The sequence below is a fragment of the Mus caroli genome, unplaced genomic scaffold (genome assembly GCF_978045245.1).
Source record: "Mus caroli unplaced genomic scaffold, Mus_caroli_1 scaffold_6, whole genome shotgun sequence".
In the NCBI taxonomy this organism is placed as follows: Eukaryota; Metazoa; Chordata; class Mammalia; order Rodentia; family Muridae; genus Mus; species Mus caroli.
In genome coordinates, this window is record NW_028227261.1 from 119,880,925 (window position 1) to 119,899,268 (window position 18,344).

General features: G+C 41.7%; 2 protein-coding genes across 6 annotated transcripts in view; both read left to right on the forward strand.

Moving 5' to 3' along the window:
- The window catches only part of Orc3 (origin recognition complex subunit 3), a 56,731-nt gene that overhangs the window by 23,413 nt on the left and 14,974 nt on the right, over positions 1–18,344 (forward strand). For 3 of the 4 annotated variants that reach the window (XM_021159992.3, XM_085839435.1, XM_021159990.3), the window contains exons 10-16: positions 6,945–7,078; positions 7,517–7,580; positions 8,331–8,447; positions 9,254–9,333; positions 13,955–14,088; positions 15,965–16,044; positions 17,528–17,625. In XM_021159992.3, coding sequence (XP_021015651.1) covers positions 6,945–7,078; positions 7,517–7,580; positions 8,331–8,447; positions 9,254–9,333; positions 13,955–14,088; positions 15,965–16,044; positions 17,528–17,625 — 707 coding nt within the window. The remainder of the gene's footprint in view (positions 1–6,944; positions 7,079–7,516; positions 7,581–8,330; positions 8,448–9,253; positions 9,334–13,954; positions 14,089–15,964; positions 16,045–17,527; positions 17,626–18,344) is intronic. The other variant, XM_021159991.3, reaches the window with a different exon arrangement.
- On the forward strand, positions 3,265–4,765 carry LOC110292337 (galectin-9-like). 2 transcript variants are annotated; one of them, XM_085839438.1, is made up of 2 exons: positions 3,266–3,826; positions 3,920–4,765. In XM_085839438.1, exons 1-2 carry the CDS (start codon positions 3,420–3,422, stop codon positions 4,443–4,445), a joined length of 933 nt encoding a protein of 310 aa, XP_085695564.1. In that variant the 5' UTR covers positions 3,266–3,419; the 3' UTR covers positions 4,446–4,765. The 2 variants fall into 2 exon arrangements, with proteins under 2 accessions (XP_085695563.1, XP_085695564.1); XM_085839437.1 differs by having other exon boundaries at positions 3,265–4,765.

Sequence of the window (18,344 nt, forward strand, 5' to 3'; positions counted from 1 at the left end):
CCATTTGGAGGTGTGGCCTTGTTGGAGTAGGTGTAACCTGGTTGAAGTAGGTGTGACACTGTGGATGTGGGCTTAAGACCCTCACCCTAGTTGCCTGGTCAGTCTTCCACTAGCAGCCTTTGGATGAAGATGTAGAGCTTTCAGCTCTGCCTGTCCCATGCCTGCCTGGATGCTGCCATGCTTTCACCTTGATGATAATGGACTGAACTTCTGAACCTGTAAGCCAGCCCCAATTAAATGTTGTCTTTTATAAGACTTGCTTTGGTCATGGTGTCTGTTCGCAGCAGTAAAACCCTAGCTAAGACAGAAGTTGGTACCAGGAGTGGTGTATTGCTGTGAGAGGTCTGACCATGCTTTTATTTGAAAGAATGTGGATTTTGGGACTTTGGATTTGGAATACAGTGGAATGCTTTAAATGGGGCTTAATGGGTCATCCTAGTAGGAATATGGAAGACTTTGTTGCTGCGAATAATTTGAACTATGTTGACCTGGCCCAAGAGATTTCAAAGGAGAAGAATTTCAAAATGTGGTATAAAGACTATTTTTGTAGTATCTTGGTAAAGAATGTGGCGACTTTTTGCTCTTGTCTGAAAAGTCTGCCTGAGGCTAAGGTGAAGAGACTCAGATTAATTGCATTGACAAAGGAAGTTTCAAAAAAGCCCAGCAAAGACTTTGTTCTCTGGTTAAGTCTTATGAAGAGAAGTTTGAACAAACATAGCAAGCTTAGAAAGGAAAAATATAAAATATATGGTTCTACTCTTAAAGGGGTACCAGGAAGTAAAATGGAGCAAAATCCTGTGTTCTAGGAGATAACAGATTAAGGGTGTGGGATCTTGGAGCAAGATCCTACCCAGCTAAATTTAGATCCAGGCATGGTGGTACACACCTTTAATCCCAGGAAACAGGCATGCTGATCTCTGCGTTCAAGGTCAATCTACAAGAGCAAGATCCAGGACAGCCAGGTTTAGGCAGTGAAGGAGATGGAAAACAGAAAGCCAGTGACAATGTAATAGTACAAGGGGGTCATTTTCTAGTTCCTGCAAGCAGCAGAACTCGGCAGCTTCAGCCCTGTGGCTCTGGCTCTAGAGTTAAGAATAGAAGGAACTACTGGGACAATTGATGCTGGTTAGCTGGAGCTAAGGAATTAGCAGTGATTAAGAAGAGACCAACATCACTGAAGTGAAATCTGGGAATTGTTTTCTGGGAGCACAAAGAAGTTGTGTTCCAGAGATAGCCAAGGTTGTACCTCATGCTGCAGCTGGACTTGGAATGTGTAATAATCACCCAGGTGGTACTGGTTTTGAAGGCATGAAGGTGTCATGAAGAACAGCTGAAGCTTGGCACTGTGAGAGGTCATGGAAGGCCATTGGAGAAGGTGCGGCCTCAGTTGCTGTTGATAGCCCAGAACTGAAGGGGTCATACAAAAAAGATTTGAGGCTTGGTAACATGAACCTATGAAAGGCTATTGGTGAAGCGTAGTTGGAGTGGAACACCCCAGTGTAATGGAGATGTCAGTACCATGGGATGATCACCAAGAACAGCAGCCGTAGTGGAGTGGATCAACCTGAGCTTAGAGCGTTACAGAGGGCAGAGCTGGAGAAGTGATGCCAGCCCTTAGGAGGGCTGATCAAAAGATCAAAAGATCAACCCAAAAGATCAAGTGGAATCCTAGACACTGAAACAAGAAGCTGTAACATTGAAATTGCCTCGGAGACTCAAAGCTTTTAAAGATGCCAGAGCCATGGGATACATGCTGAGGAAAGCTGCTAACAGGAAGTGGAACCAGCCCAGGAGAAAGAAGTCTGTTGCAGTCAACAAAGATGAAAAAGGAGTGGAGATCTGAAGACTGTTTTGATATCAGTCGTGGAGATGCACAGTTTGGAGTTTGCCCAGCTGTTTTCCTGTCTTTCTATGGGGATTACAGTTAAGTGATTGGATGAATCTCAGAAGAGACCTTGAACTTTGGACTTTTAACATTGTTGAGACTGCTATAGACTATAAGGACTTTGAAAGTTAGACTAAATTCATTTTGTATTATGCTATGTTTAAGTATTGTCCCCACCACCCCCCAGACTCATGTGTTTGAACAAGTCTATGGGGGCCAGGGAGTGGAATGTCATGGTTTGTATATTCTTGGACCAGGGAGTGGCACCATTTGGAGGTGTGGCCTTGTTGGAATAAGTGTGACCTGGTTGGAGGTGTGTTGCTTCGAGTGTGGGCTTAAGACCCTCACCCTAATTGCCTAGAAGTCAGTCTTCCACTAGCTGCCTTTGGATGAAGATGTAGAACTCTCAGCTCCTCTTGCGCCATGCCTGCCTGGATACTGCTATGCTCCCACCTTGATGATAAGGGACTGAACTTCTGAACCTGTAAGCCAGCCCCAATTAAATGTTTTTTATAAGACTTGCCTTGGTCATGGTGTCTGTTCACAGCCATAAAACCCTAACTAAGACAATAAGTTAATGTGACAACCTTCATCTTTTTATAGTGTTTGAAACTCATAAGATTTTTTTTGTTTTGTTTTTATTTTGTTTTGCTTTTTGAGATAGGGTTTCTCTGTATAGCCCTGGCTGTCCTGGAACTCTCTTTGTGAACTAGGCTGGCCTTGAATTTAGAGACTCACCTGCCTTTTCCTCTTGAGTACTGGGATTAAAGTTGTCTGCTACCACCTCCTGACCCAAGATATCCTTCCATATGTAGTCTTCCTGCATATAATCACAGTGGTTTGATTCACTGACTTTTTTTTTTTTAAAAGAATTTTAAATCAAGACAGAATTTACCTTAGCAATTCATGAAATTAAATGAAAGAATAACCTCTAAAATTTGTTCTGCCATTCATTTGTTTATTTATGAAATACTAGGTACTTAAGGAAGATACTGTGCTGAGCCCTAGATGTACAGAGAAAAAAGAAATCTGTCTTCAAAGTGTACATTGTCCAGCAGAGGTGGAGTAAACCCAAAATTAAAATTCTGAGTCAGCCATGCCAGAAAAAATCCATCCTTAGAGGTTTATGAAAGAAAAAGCAAGAATAAGGCAAGTTTCAAGTCAATATACTTAAAGAGGTAATACAGATCAGAGCAGAAACAAATGAAATGGAGATTAGAAACTCCAGGAAGAGGCAAAAGTTGTTTCTTTGAAAACATGAGCTCGATAAGCTCATAGCCAAACTAAGCACCCAAAAGACTTGAGTGAATTTGAGATGAACAAGATATACTGTAACTCATACCGCTGGGATAATTAAGAAGAAAATATGAAAACTTAATTCCAGTGAACTAGAAAATAGAAAAAGATAAATAATTTCTAGAACCAACTAAGCGATGAATAATAAGTTATCAATGGGGAGAGATAGCAGAATCAATCAGGAGACAGCCCCGGCAGGCAGCAAAGCTATCCTTGGTAGAAAAGGATATTCTGGAAGATGATCATCCCCTTTACTGGACTAATCCAAGGAGGGCTGCAGGAGGGACTTCAGGTGACCCTCCAGGGGACTACCAAGAGTTTTGCACAAAGGATTGTGGTGAACTTTCAGAACAGCTTCAATGGAAATGACATTGCCTTCCACTTCAATCCCCGGTTTGAGGAAGGAGGGTATGTGGTTTGCAACACGAAGCAGAACGGACAGTGGGGGCCTGAGGAGAGAAAGATGCAGATGCCCTTCCAGAAGGGGATGCCCTTTGAACTTTGCTTCCTGGTGCAGAGGTCAGAGTTCAAGGTGATGGTGAACAAGAAATTCTTTGTGCAGTACCAACACTGCGTACCCTACCACCTCGTGGACACCATCGCTGTCTCCGGCTGCTTGAAGCTGTCCTTTATCACCTTCCAGAACTCTGCAGCCCCTGTCCAGCCTGTCTTCTCAACAGTGCAGTTCTCTCAGCCAGTCCAGTTCCCACGGACCCCTAAGGGGCGCAAACAGAAAACTCAGGACTTTCGTCCTGCCCACCAGGCACCCGTGGCTCAAACTACCATCCATATGGTTCACAGCACCCCTGGACAGATGTTCTCTACTCCTGGAATCCCTCCTATGGTGTACCCCACCCCAGCCTATACCATACCTTTCTACACCCCCATTCCAAATGGGCTTTACCCGTCCAAGTCCATCATGATATCAGGCAATGTCTTGCCAGATGCTACGAGGTTCCATATCAACCTTCGCTGTGGAGGTGACATTGCTTTCCACCTGAACCCCCGTTTCAATGAGAATGCTGTTGTCCGAAACACTCAGATCAACAACTCCTGGGGGCAGGAAGAGCAAAGTCTGCTTGGGAGGATGCTCTTCAGTCGAGGCCAGAGCTTCTTTGTGTGGATCTTATGTGAAAGTCACTGCTTCAAGGTGGCTGTGAATGGTCAACACATGTGTGAATACTACCACCGCCTGAAGAACTTGCACGATATCAACACTCTAGAAGTGGCGGGTGATATCCAGCTGACCCATGTGCAGACATAAGCAAGGTCTCTGGCCTAGGGATAAGGGCTGGGGCACCCTGCCTATGTCTTGTCATCTCTCCCCTGTCTCAGCCCTGGCACCATCAAAAGAGATCATCACTTACAGGAATTCCAGGAAGGTGAAATTCCCAATTGACTCCCCTCCACAAAGGGGGTGTCCTGGGCTGTGTGGCACATGGCTGTCAGCCCATAGTCTGAGCCATTGCCCCCAAGCTAGCTATATACTGAGGGAAGTGACCCTCCTGGGTTTGCTCAGATCTCTGATCTTTCCCCCCTCTGTGGCTCTTTTCCTTCACCCCTCCAGGAGAGCCACCTTGATATCATCCCACTGGCCTTCAACTGACCCACAATGTCCACAGTAACTTTCCCCCATTCTCTCCCAGTATCCATAAAATAAAGAAATAATGTTGCTTGTCTACACAAAAAAAAAAAAAAAGTTATCAATGAAGGAAAGGCCTGGACCACGCAGTTCTCTTGCCAGATATACTGTGGTTTTAAAGAATAACTAATACTGCTGTTTCTCAGACTACTCCATAAAATACAAGAATATTTAGTAAAGGTAGTAGTATCTTGACACTGGCACCAGGTAAATACTTAATCACAACATCAAAAAAACCTACATATTGCTGGCGTGATGGCACATGCCTTTAATCCCAGCACTTGGGAGGCAGGGGCAGGCAGATTTCTGAGTTCGAGGCCAGCCTGGTCTACAGAGTGAGTTCCAGGACAGCCAGGGCTACACAGAGAAACCCTGTCTCGAAAAACAAACAAACAAACAAAAAGCAAAAAAAAAACAAAAACAAAAAAACCCTATGTATTAAATTCTGAGGTTCGTATAGATTCAAAGATTATCAGTAAACTCGCAACCCAAATCAACCAATATAAAGATCGCACACTGTGACCAAACTGGCTCGATTTGAAGGCTACGAGGCTGGTTGCTACTGTACAATTTAATGCAGGCAATGTAGCACATCAGTGGAGTCACAGAAACCACGTGACAGTCTTAATAGGCACACAAGGGGCCTTTGACAAGGTGGAATTATTTTGTGTAAAAGAGCCAAGGAATCTAGGAATAGACCAAAAAAAAAAAAAATCACAGTAACCTGTAGCCTCCCAAATATTTCAAATTTGTTTCTAGAAGAGCATGTTGAATTATTAATCCTGTAGAGAATCTTATTTTCTACTGAATAGAATATGTTTTCTCCATTACTTAAGGAACTATTCAGTAACACTGTGTGCTAGTTAGTTTTTGTCCATTTGTTGTAAACTTACCTGGGAAGAAAACCTCAATTGAGGAAACTCCTTCCTCACATTGGCTTCATCTTTGTGGCTTTTTCTTCATAGTTGATTGTTGGAAAGTCCAGCCTTCTGTGGGCCGTGGTGTAAGTGTATGAGGAAAGTAGCTGACCATGAGCCTAAAAACAGATGGTAAACGCCGTTTCTCCCCATCCCTACTTCTGCTCCTCAGAGAGCTACTGCCCTGGCTTCTCCAGGCATTGCTCTGGGGTTGGGATATGTAAGCCAAATAAACCCTTTCTTGTCAAAGTTGCTTTTGATTATTGTATTTATTAGTGAAATGAGGGATACAGGTTATCCGGAAAAAAAAAATCAGTCTTGAGAAACATGCTTAGAATTAAAAAAAGTTTGATAATCTTATATTTCATCTTATAAATTATACTAGAATTTTAAAATAAATTACCTTAGGAGATGACAGTGAGTACTTTAGTAGTCAGTGTGCCATTTTTTTTTTCTCGAATGGGATGAAACTGAATTTGAAGGTACAGATTTTCGTTGTTTTTATCAGTCGGTACAGTTCCTACCACTGCAGCATTATGTTTCTTTGAACAGATAGATCTGGTAATATAGTAATTTGGGGTGAAAACAATTAGATCTTTAGGTCATATGCATTCATTTATGTTGTTTCCTTTTGGTATATATTCCTGGGATTACTTTTCCTGACCTGGTCCATAGAACTGTAGCCTTGAAAATATTAAAGTTGTATAGGTACTGCTACAATGTTATTATGACAGGATTATTTAAATATTTATTTTTGTTTTATGTGTATGGGTATATTTCCTATGAGTATGCAGTGCCTTAAAGGCCAGAAGAGAGTACTCTGTTCTGTGGAACTGAAGTTATCAGTGGTTTGGTAGCTGCCTTCTGGTTGCTGACAACCGAACCTGGTAACAAGTGCTCCTCATTGCTGAGCCATCTCAGACTTCAGCCCCCACCATACAGACTTTAGCCCTCAAGAAATAGTCTTAAGGACAGGCTTTACTCCCGGCTCTCAGGAGGTAGTGGCAGTCAGATCTCTGTGAGTTTGTGGGCCAGCCTGGTCTATACTGTTCCAGGACAGCCAGAGCTGAAACCCTTTCTTGAAAAACCAAAACAAACAAAAGCAAAAAAACCAATCAAACAACAAAACAAAGGCCTAAAATTTAGCAGGTAGAGTGTAAAACATTGACTGCCACACTAATAAAGACCTTCGTATTTCTTTCAGCTTTCTCTACTAGAACATTTTCATTCCCAGCCCCTAAGTGTTCTGTGCTGCGATCTCTCAGAAGCCAAAAAAAGAGTAAATCTTTTCTCAGTTAGTCAATGTGAAAACATCCGGCGCCTTCCTTCATTTAGGAGGTAAGATAAGTATATTTAATGTGTCTTGTATTAGAGACTAGAATGAAATAGACTTCTGGCTTAAGTTGTTTTTGAAGTTAGGAATGAAATAATAAGCCTTTCATTTTGCAGTATAGAACCATGCTGCTTTTAAGGACAGAATTTCCTTGCTTGATTCAAAATTTTGACATAAAATTTTTTTATTGATATTTTATATAATTTGCAAGTTCTCCAGAGTTATCTTTGAGAAATAACTCTTCTTATTTCTTGGGTATATGGCCTCAATGACTTCACTGGTTATCATGAAGGTGATCAAAAACTGATGTCCTGAATGAGTTTTTGAAAAGAAATGAAAAAAGTATGGAAACCAGTCTAGCTAGTAATTTTTTCTAACATGCCATTCAATTATATAAAGTTCTAACGTTCCTCTTTTTTCTTTATGGGATACTAAAATGTTAGGTACGTGGAAAACCAACCTTTGGGAAAGCAAGTGGCACTGCTGACAAATGAGACCTTCTTAAAGGTGGGATGTTTGTGTGTGTGTCTTACTGACTTGTTCTTGACTCCGTGCAAAAGAGTGTGCATTAATAAAGCATCCATTAATTTTATTAAAAATATCTGTATGTCATAATACTTAGATGATGCGGTACTCCTCCATGATAACCAACCTGACAAAGCCTTGTTTAAAAGGTTTTTTCCAAGAAAAAAAATTCTCTGGTGTTCTATTTTGGAAGCACTTTTATATCAACTGACAGCTGTATTGATTATATATCATATGACATGATATATATATAAATAAAAGATTGTTATAAATAAAAGCATGTAGAAGCCAAGTAGCATAACCATTTATTGCTGAGTAGATAGGATTGATTTTTTTGAAAATTTATTATTTATTACTAATTAGCACCAATACTAAATTACAGTGTCAGTTCTTATGTGTGTAAAATACAGCCAGATTGGATATTGAACAATTGTCTGGACTGTATCCTAAATTTGATTTGCCAAGTTTTCATGAATTAAGAAGCGTTAACTTGTAGTTCTAAATCCTCATCAGTTTTCTAGAGAGTATGTATCCATGAAGTCTTTTTTTTTTTTTTTTCTGGCTGTCCTGGAACTCACTCTGTAGACCAGGCTGGCCTCGAACTCAGAAATCCGCCTGCCTCTGCCTCCCAAGTGCTGGGATTAAAGACGTGCGCCACACGCCCGGCTCTATGAAGTCATTTTTAAATTTTATGTTACTACCATGCATATTTATTATTCTGCTATTTTTTAGGAGAAAACTCAATCATTGTTGGAAGACCTGCATGTTTACCATATCAATTACTTCCTTGTTCTGAGATGTCTTCATAATTTTACCTCTTCTCTTCCCAAGTACCCACTGGGTCGACAGGTAAGTAAAATGTCCTCCTTGGGAGTCAACAAAGTCAGAATAATAGTACTTTCTTATTTGATTTCTCTATTACTCAGGCATCAGACTTTGAGATGAAGCCAGCTCTTACAGTAAGAACAATCTATTCCAGCTGTTCACATTACTAATAATAGAAAATAGCTTTGTTCTAAAGTTAGAGCTGGAAATAGCCACGTGAATCCCAGTGCATTGTCTCCTCTGTACTTGTGCTGTAGTGTATAGCCTTGCGAATTTGGCACTCTGTCTGTCCTGTGCATAGGGAGAGCTAGTTCTCTACCCCTGGGGAAGTGGGAGATGGAGACTGTTTGAAAGTATTTGGCGGTTAACTTTGCATTGTACCAAGAGTTAAAACAAACACAGTACTTCTGCTCTTTGCAAAATCATGCTGATGTGACCTTTTTATTATATCCCAAACCTACGAGCCCTGTGTGGGACGCATGTGAATGGAAGAATAATTAATCTCCAGATCTTTAGATCAGAGTTTAGAGATTGACTAGAACAATGGCCTGTGTGAGGTTCTGCTAACTTAGCTAGTAAACTTTTAATCAGTTGTTTATTCCATCTCTAATGATACTTTATGACTTATTGGTGTCTGACACTCTCAATACAATTTGACTTTTATGTAAATTATATTTCTGTAGTGTCTGATCTAATATATGTCAGGAAGCCTCTTGTAATTTAATGATTTTTTTTATTAATTACATCAACATGATGATTTTGCACACCTAGTGGGCTATAAACTTGGTACGTGGTTTTTATTTCTCATAAATCCTATCCTACATTTCTAGATTAGGGAGCTGTATTGCACATGTTTAGAAAAGAAGATATGGGATTCGGAGGAGTACAAATCATCCTTGCAGCTGCTGAGGTAACTTGTGTTGTTCTTTTTTGTGTGTCTGCTTTAAGCCTGCCAGTAACGCCTTCCTCCAGAACTCCCATCTGCCCAGAAGCTTCCTATGTAGCCTCTATGTAAGAATATTCAAACACCTTTGAATTGTGGTAGAAGGAGGCCATGGTGTCAAGGGGTCGAGTGTTGGCACCCTTTAGTTAGATTTATAAAGTTTTAGGGATTGGAATCTGGAAGATATCAATCATGAATGAACAGAATGAAAGAGACTTAGGGAGTTCAAGAAAGGCTTTGATTGTTTGGCATAGATTCCTATCTGAATTTAATTTTGGGGTTTCTTGTGAAGAAAAAGTGAAAGTACTCAACTGGTTTACTCTTTCAGTAGGTCTCTCCTGGTTCTCATTTTCAGTATTTCCTGAAAAATAGATTAATCTTCAACAAGGGAACTCAGTAACATTCTGAAATGTCACATATGTGATAAACCTTGCAAAACTGTTTAATGGTTTTGGTTGTACTTTGCTATTGCATTTTAAGACCCTGTAGGTATCCATATATGTATCCTTTATTTTGGAAGTCATCAGTCTCCTTGAGTCCTTCCTGTAGGTAAGGGTCACCGCCATGTAAATCCCCTTTGACCATGTAGCTGCCTGTGGAAGCATATCTGGGCCATGCCCATTTCCACCGACTCTCTTCCCTAGGGACGTAGACTGGCTGGAGCCCAATCTTTGGAGATTTCATGGCCTCTGTTCAGGACGAACAACTTACCCACGGAGTCCCCTTTAAGAGAAAGGGACATTTACTGTGGTTTTGGGCCCTCTTAGCCTTGTTGGTGTTGGCCTCCAAGGTTTGGGTGCTGAACTCAGAAAGAAGGTCTTGCCAGTCTTGTAATTTTCACTTTCCAATTTGACTCAGTTTCCCTAAGTGATTAAAAGCTAACAAGTTAGGGATTAGAGAGGGTGCCTCAGTGCTTGCTGCTCTTGGAGAGGACCTGGGTTCAGACCTCATTGTGGCTGGAAGCTCGCTGGTGAGCTAGCCTAGCCCAAAACCTCAGGGTTTGGGTTCAGTGAGAGACTCTGTCTCCAAAACTAAGGTGGAGGGCTGGCTTTTCAGTTGGCTCCACAAACATCGCAGCTTGAGCAAGTCATTGATAACCATATAAAGGAGAGACCTGACATTCACAAGTTGTCCTGTGGCCTCCACAGGTGCTGTAACATTCATGTGCACACACATGTGCACTAACACAAACACACCTAAGTAATGGAGACTTAAAAAATGGTGTGGAGCTGGAGTAATAGGACCCCTGCTGTCATCCCTTGCATATATCCTACATACATACACATGGGTACTTCTACCCACACACTCATGTGCATTGTCCTAGTCACTGTTCTATTGCTGTGAAGAAATACCAAGGCCATGACAACTCTTATGAAATAAAGCATTTATCTGGGGGCTTGTTCACAGTTGCAGAGGTTGACTGCATTATCCTCTTGGTGGGGAGAGGAGGAAGCATAGCAACAGGTGAGCCAGCAGTAGCTGAGGGCTACATGCTAGTCTCTAGGCAGAGGAGAGGCAGAGATCATGACAGAGGGCACGCAAGAGAGCACCAGTACACTTGGCACACACAAGCAAGTGCCTAGGTCTGGCATGTGCTTTGGAAACCTCAAAACCCAACCCCCAGTGACCTCCTGATCCTTACAATTCTTTTAGAGTTCTACTCCTCGGTAACTAAGTGTTCAAATATATGAGGGGTTGGGGCATTGTCATTAAAGTCACCATGTGCATTCTCCTCACACATGCAGATAGCAGTCACTTCCATAGTGAGAAAGGGAACCAAAATGGGAGGTAGGTTTTTATCAAGGTTTAAACTTTCCTCAGTAGGTACAAATGTGGAGGTAAACACAGTATTTCTGTTGTTTTCTATTCATTTTGAGATAATGCCTCCCTGTGTAGCAGAGGCCCGGCCTTGAACTCAGAATCCTCATGCCTCTGGCAGTGTACATGCCACACCTAGCAACCGGAACTTGTTAGAAAGAAGTCTGTTAACTGGATTTATTTTTAGTCCTCATTCCCTGCATGCACCGTAGGAAGTTACTTACTTTTTGTTGCTGTGATAAATCACCATGACCAAGGCAGTGTATAGAAGGGAGCAGCTGGGGTTTACTTTGTGGTGGTAGCAGGCAGCATTGCAGCAGGTGGCAGGCTTCAGTCTTTGTCAGGGTTTTTGGGGAGGAAAGGGTTTATTCAGCTTACACTTTTCACATTGCTGTTGATCACCAGAGGAAGTCAGGACTGGAACTCAAGCAGGTCAGGAAGCAGGAGCTGATGCAGAGGCCATGGAGGGATGTTCTTTACTGGCTTGCCTCCCCTGGCTTGCTCAGCCTGCTCTCTTAGAACCAAGACTACCAGCCCAGGGATGGTCCCACCCACAAGGGGCCTTCCCCCTTGATCACTAAGTGAGCAAATGCCTTACAGTTGGATCTCATGGAGGCATTTCCTCAACTGAAGCTTCTTTCTCTGTGATAACTCCAGCTGTGTCAAGTTGACACAAAACTAGCCAGTACATGGAACCACAAGGATTACAGAGCTGGCCTCCAGCTTCCGGTGCTGTGTTGTCTCCAGCAAGGCTGCACTTCCTCTGCCTCCCCAGACAGCACCGCCACCTGATACCCAAATGTGCAAACACATGATCATACAGGGGACATTCTTACTCAAGCTGATCCAAAGTCTAAAAACTAGAATACAGGCCGGGCGTGGTGGCGCACGCCTTTAATCCCAGCACTTGGGAGGCAGAGGCAGGCGGATTTCTGAGTTCGAGGCCAGCCTGGTCTACAAAGTGAGTGCCAGGACAGCCAGGGCTACACAGAGAAACCCTGTCTCGAAAAAACCAAAAAAAAAAAAAAAAAAAACTAGAATACAATTATTAGTGATTTAGGTGCACTGTAACTATGAAACTGAAATTTCTTACTATATGGAAAATAAATCCCCAAAGAAATTTGATTTTCACTGAAAAGTTTTGTTTTTGAGGCAGGGTCTCTCACTTTGTACTCCTTGCTGGTCTGGCTAAGCAGACTCAGGCTTGCCATGAGTCACTGCGACTCCTCCCCCAGCGCTGGGGTTACAGCTGCAGGACACCATGCTCAGCAGTACCTCTTCCCCCTCGCCCCCCATTTTAAAAATGTCATTAAATTGGTTTTGTGTGTTTATAAATTTAGAATAGAAGGTTTCTGAGACTTTGCTAGTCCAGGATGGCACTGAGGTAAGCTGGCACTGTTAGGGAGTAAGCACGTTTACCCCAAGTCACCTCTCCAGCACCCCGGCCAATTGATGCCTTGTGTTTTAACTATTATTGGAATCGGTCATCCCTCTCTTCTTAGGTAGTCCCAAATTCATAAATTCATTGATGTGGAAAAAACTTACTCATCAAATTTCGGGTTTAGTAATCTGGTTAGAGCCCATAAATGTCAATCCAGTAGGGTACAGTACCTGGACTATAGAGGTAGTGTTGATAACAGTAACTACCTTTTATTGAGTGCCTGCTGTGTGCCAGTACTGTCTTAGACACCCTGAGCGCACTTTGCAGTCCAGTGCAGTACACCTTTCTGGCAGGTCAGCTAGCCATGTTTTCCCTGGGAATCTGAAGCATAGAAAGGACTAAGTGACTTGCATGAGATTGTTTCACTGCTAATAGGTTCATAATTCAGACTAAAAGGTGTTTGTACCTTCAGATTTTATTTGCCAAGATCAAAAGTGGAAGTCGGGGCTATAAATAAAACAAAAACAATAAATACCAAGTATAGTTTCCATCTTTTTATTAAGTTGAGCTCAACAGCACTGAGGATCAGACATAGCAGTTCTAACAAGGACTGGTAAAAGTGCGGCCACCACCAAAGAGAAGTGATGGAGAAGCTTGCAGCTTCGCAGCAAATGTCTCCCCTCCTATAGACTTGTAAGGCATGTACAAAACATCAGAGACAGTTTCTGTTGTTTGTATAAAGTCTGAAAAACAGGTTTTCCTAGTTGACAGAATAGGAGCTTAAATGTAAATCTTCAAAATCTAGCATATTTTCTTTTGCATTCCAAACAGAAAAGAAATGTATCTCATTTAGGGAAGTCTTCCACTTTCAGAGGTTCTAAACGGTTCCAAAATGAGCCAGGAGTAATAGCTTCTGTGGCCTCCAACACCTCACTCACCACGACCATCTCAGCACATAGTACAGACAGAAAAACGAAACACTGTTCAGTCTACATGTCCTAAGTGTGTTGTTAGGAGCTTACTGCAAAACAAACTCATACATTGAAGTTGTCATGGATTCTACTCTCAATGTGGAATTCTAGGTCTGAATTTAGTGCTTAATTTCTTGTTGGCACCTAGGGGCGGGGGCATGTATGTGGAAGTCAGAGAACGACTCTCTGGGTAGTTTTCTCCTTCTACCATGTGAGTTTCCAGGGATCCAACTCAGGTTATAAAGTGCCTTAACTGTGGAGCCGTTTCCCTGGCTCCTTTCCCTGGCTCCGGCTGTTGACATAAGTCCTGTCTTAGTTAAGTCCTCTTGCTGGGATGAAACACCGCTACCAAGAGTAACTTGATGAGAGGTGTGCTAGTTTTCTAGTTGTGCTACACCTCCTGTCACTGTTTGTCTAGAATGCTGGCAAAGGATGAACTGGTGAGCATACTTCAGCGCTGTATTGAGGTTTTGAATTCCTCTACTGAAAAGCAGCTTGGCAACGCAACACAGAAAATAAAGGATTTCCTGACCCAGTTTCAGAACCTTGATGGTAAGTGTAATACCCCGCCCTGACAGTCCTTTAACCAGAGTGTCATCAAAACTCCTCAGTGTCAGTCAGCAGACCAGTCTCTGAACGTAACATCTTAACAAGTACAAACAGGCAAAAGTATTTTGCCTCTGGATTTGTTTTAAACAATGTAGAAAATCAAATGGAAGAAGAACATTTTCATTCTTCAGATGAGAATGGGTGGCAGACAGTTCTCATTCTCTGGATAGACCATTCTGTACTCTTTCCTTATCTGGGGTGCTGTGAGGGGCTTGCCTCACGGCATCATGGAAATACCTGCTTTGGAATGTTTGTTTGACTCCCTCCTGTGGCAGATATTCCTTTGTCTTTAACCTCCTTTAGTTATAGCAAACTGTGTGGAAATCTCTCCTCATACCCCTGTAGCTCCTATGCAGGGGGATCTCTGACAGGTGCTCACTTACAGAAGATTAAGGCAGGTGAGCAGTGCTAATTTGCTTCCTCCAACTTATGTGTGAGAGGTAGCACCACAGCAATGACCCTGAACCATTTCACAGAAGTAAAAACAAAAGTCTACAAGTTGAGATCATTCCAGCTACGAGAAACTAAACTCTGAGAAGAAAAGTAAACTGCTTTATACTTCACAGCTATCGATACAGCACCCAGACTAGAGCCAATCTCTCTTGGCTTCCAGCTCAGTGAGTGTGTTTATGTGTGTGTGTGTGTGTGTGTGTAAAATCAGATCACAGTTGCACTCTCGCCAATGAGAAGCAACTCTTAAGGACATAAAGAGACTACAGGTACCATAATTTTAATTAGAGTTTATGTAATGTGACCTAGTGAACAAATCTGATGATAAATTAGCACTAAGTGATTATCATTTTTCAAATGGAAAGGCTGAAGATTAAAATGTTTGACAACAGTATAAAGAATAGTGTTTTATGAATCAAGACAACACTATCCTGCTGATTTGTCTTTATTTCTTGGTTTAAAAAACCAATTGTTATTAATAACAAAGTATACTTAAAATTTTCACAAGAAGAAATATTTGGTTATTTGTCACCTATGGTCTCTTTACACTGTTGGCATATTTATTTTAATTTAGAGTTAAATTGGAGAGGGTTAAATCAGGCTGGGTGTTATAATCAGTTTTAAGGTTCTGCTACACAGTAATGGAGTGGAATAAAGAATTTAGCTAGCAGTTATCCTAACCTTAGGTTATAACTTTCTAAAATCAGGAGTTATCTTCTGGTTCTTTAAGAATATATATTCTTTAGCTAATTTTTATATCATATTTGAACCAAATCATTGTCAGGTTCCCAAGTCAGAGAGAGTATCACACCCTCCTGAAGCATAGCCATACATTTATATCAGTTAGGAGGATCTCTTCCTAGAGTTACTTTTATAGCTTTTATATACCTCCTTCCTTATGCCAAACAGTAATGAATCAAAAGCAGGACATTGGAAGGTTGAGCGCAGGTGTATCGGAATGTAGCTGATCGTGCTTCTAATCAAAGGGAAATAGTTTCATGTTTGTAAGATATTTTTATATAGGCTTTTGTTCTGCTGGCTAGAAACGCTTGAGTTCAGTAGCTAGTGATTGAAGATCTCACTGCTATATAAACAATGTAATATGTATTGCCTTCAGCTTCTGAAAGGAACATCATCTGCCCATCTTGCTCATGTTTTTAAAAAGTATAAATTTGACTGGGCGTGGTGGCGCACGCCTTTAATCCCAGCACTCGGGAGGCAGAGGCAGGCGGATTTCTGAGTTCGAGGCAAGCCTGGTCTACAAAGTGAGTTCCAGGACAGCCAGGGCTATACAGAGAAACCCTGTCTTGAAAAAAAAAAAAAAAGTATAAATTCTACTTCCAGTGTCTATTCTCTGTTGTATTCAAAGCAGAGAGCAAAGAGGAAGAGGATGCCTGTGGATCACAGCCAAAGGGGCTGCAGAAGACAGACTTGTATCACCTTCAGAAGGTAGGTATCTTTCTCTTCCTTCCAGCTGCATTGGAGGTGGTTACTTTGTTTTAATTTGTGCTCTCCTTATCACTTTCATATCTTACTTCACAACCAGGAACAATACAGACACACTGAAGCTAAAAACTCAGACATGCTGATGCCATCTACACTGTAGGAAGGGGTTGGTTTTCTGTGCTAATTATAGAATTAGAAGGCAGGAAAGAAGTGTTCCAGGAAATCTCGGGTAACTCCTGTGGAGACAGTGGAAACATATATACCAGGGAAATCGAAGTCCCTTTTGGAGGTCCTTAGTCTAGTTCATGAAAAAATTAACAAAGTGCTCAAACAAGTGGAGCAGCAATTTCTTAGGTGTGTTGTTTTATTTTAAAGCTTCCCTCCAAACAAAGCAGGCAAGCTGTACATATAGAAGCTGCCAAGAATAAGGAAGGTAGGCTGGCATAGCAGCAGGATAGCTTTAGAGGATAGCTTTAGAGACTACAGAAGCCCAGAGGATTAGGACATTTCAAAAGCATACTTAGGCTTTGCCAATGTGCAAAAGAAAAAAGGAAAAAAAGGAGCAATTATGCCTGAGTCAGTACTCAGAAAGACTTGCAAACCCAGGCAGCCATCATGGAGGTTCTTTCTTTACTAACACAAGGGATGTTGAACAGCCTTTCCAGGGGAGCCTCTCAGGCCCTCCACTGACTTAATTCTCAAGGGAGAAGACAGCAGCATGTCTCCACCTAGAGGTGGGTTCCATTCTGTACTATAACTCTGTTCTTTGTCTTACTGTCATCCTAGAGTATACATGCGCACAGTCAGTCTACTAGAAAACAATTCTGAAGCCTTAAGGAAGACAACAGAAGTAACTGTAAAGGGGACATGGGAATGTGATTTACAAAAAGAATATGATGTACTTATCTCTCTCTAAGTCAAATATTTTTGACCTCCCCCGAGCCCTGTAGTGCTGAGAAACAAACCTAGGTGTCTCTCCACTAGCTAGAGCCATACCACTAAACTACAAATCTCAGCCTTTCTCTTTTTTACTGAACACTCGTAGGGTAAAAAGGCATTTGATAGTCAGATGACCCTTCTTGTCCCATTTTACCAAGTTAGAATGTACCACAGAATTTCAGTCTGGGTGAGACTACACTCATAACATCTATTGTTCCTGTGGACCAAAGCTGTGGCTTGGCGTTTTCTTCTTCATGTTCCTAATGAAAATTAATGGTTTCTAAACATGAGCACTCTTGTAAAACTGAACAGTGAAGTAAGCTGCTCTTCTTCCTTTGAACATTCACTGGTCTATGTTTAAAGCAAAACACAGAGGGGTAGCGTCTTCCCAGATTCTTAACAGAAAACAAAGCACATTTTGATCTAGTTCTTTGCACTCTGTATAAGGGCATCAGCTGTCACTCCACATGAGTGGAGCTCTCAAAGTGGTTTTGTTCCCAATTCAAAGATGTTATATTTTTTACCCACTCCCTACTATGTCCTGTAGTCCTTACTAGAAATGAAAGCGCTAAGGAGAACTAAGAAGCCAACCAAGTTTGAAATGCTCAGAGAAAATGTTATGGACTTCATCGACAACTTAGTGAGGTGAGTCTAAAGCTCCGCCCGCTAAGCTAACAGCAACCCTGTTCTTCCAATGACACCAGAGACTCACTGCCCACAGCCAGTCCAGGGTGTTTCTCCCATCTTAGTGGTTTTCTTCATCTTCTGACCTTGTTACCTAATCAAATGACTTGGTTTATTTTTTCTGTTGGTTTAGGAAGGCAGGTTTAAACTTCATCTAGCCAGTTAGGCTGGGTGAGGAAACACAGGACGCTTCAGAGTATCCTGTCAAGTTTGCATTGTTCTTAGTTTTTGTGCCTGTAGTAGGATCTGGGTCAGCCCAGAAACAGACATTGTATACTAGTCATGCTACTGTTTATTGTGAGTGTTTTATCAGGACAACTAAGTATCAGCACCAAATCTATACTGCAGTATCTACTCAGCAACTATCAAAGTCTCCTATCTAGTTTGTTTATCAGTCTTTCTTGGGGAGCCTGGACCATTCTGGGTATTTCCCAAAAGCCAGCTTTATGTGTGTACATGAAATCAACCATCCAGGTGACCTTATGGAAACAGGGACAGATTTAAAAGAATGTAAGTACACCAGAGATGACTTAGCTAGTTACAAACAGTGCAGAAGTAGAGGTCCAGCCTGTAACCCCAGCATTTGAGGCTAGAACAGGAAAAAAAATCTCCGTGCATTGCAGGCTAACATGACCCTGAGACCCTGCCTCAAAAGGAGAGTAGTAAAGGTGCTGTTTTTA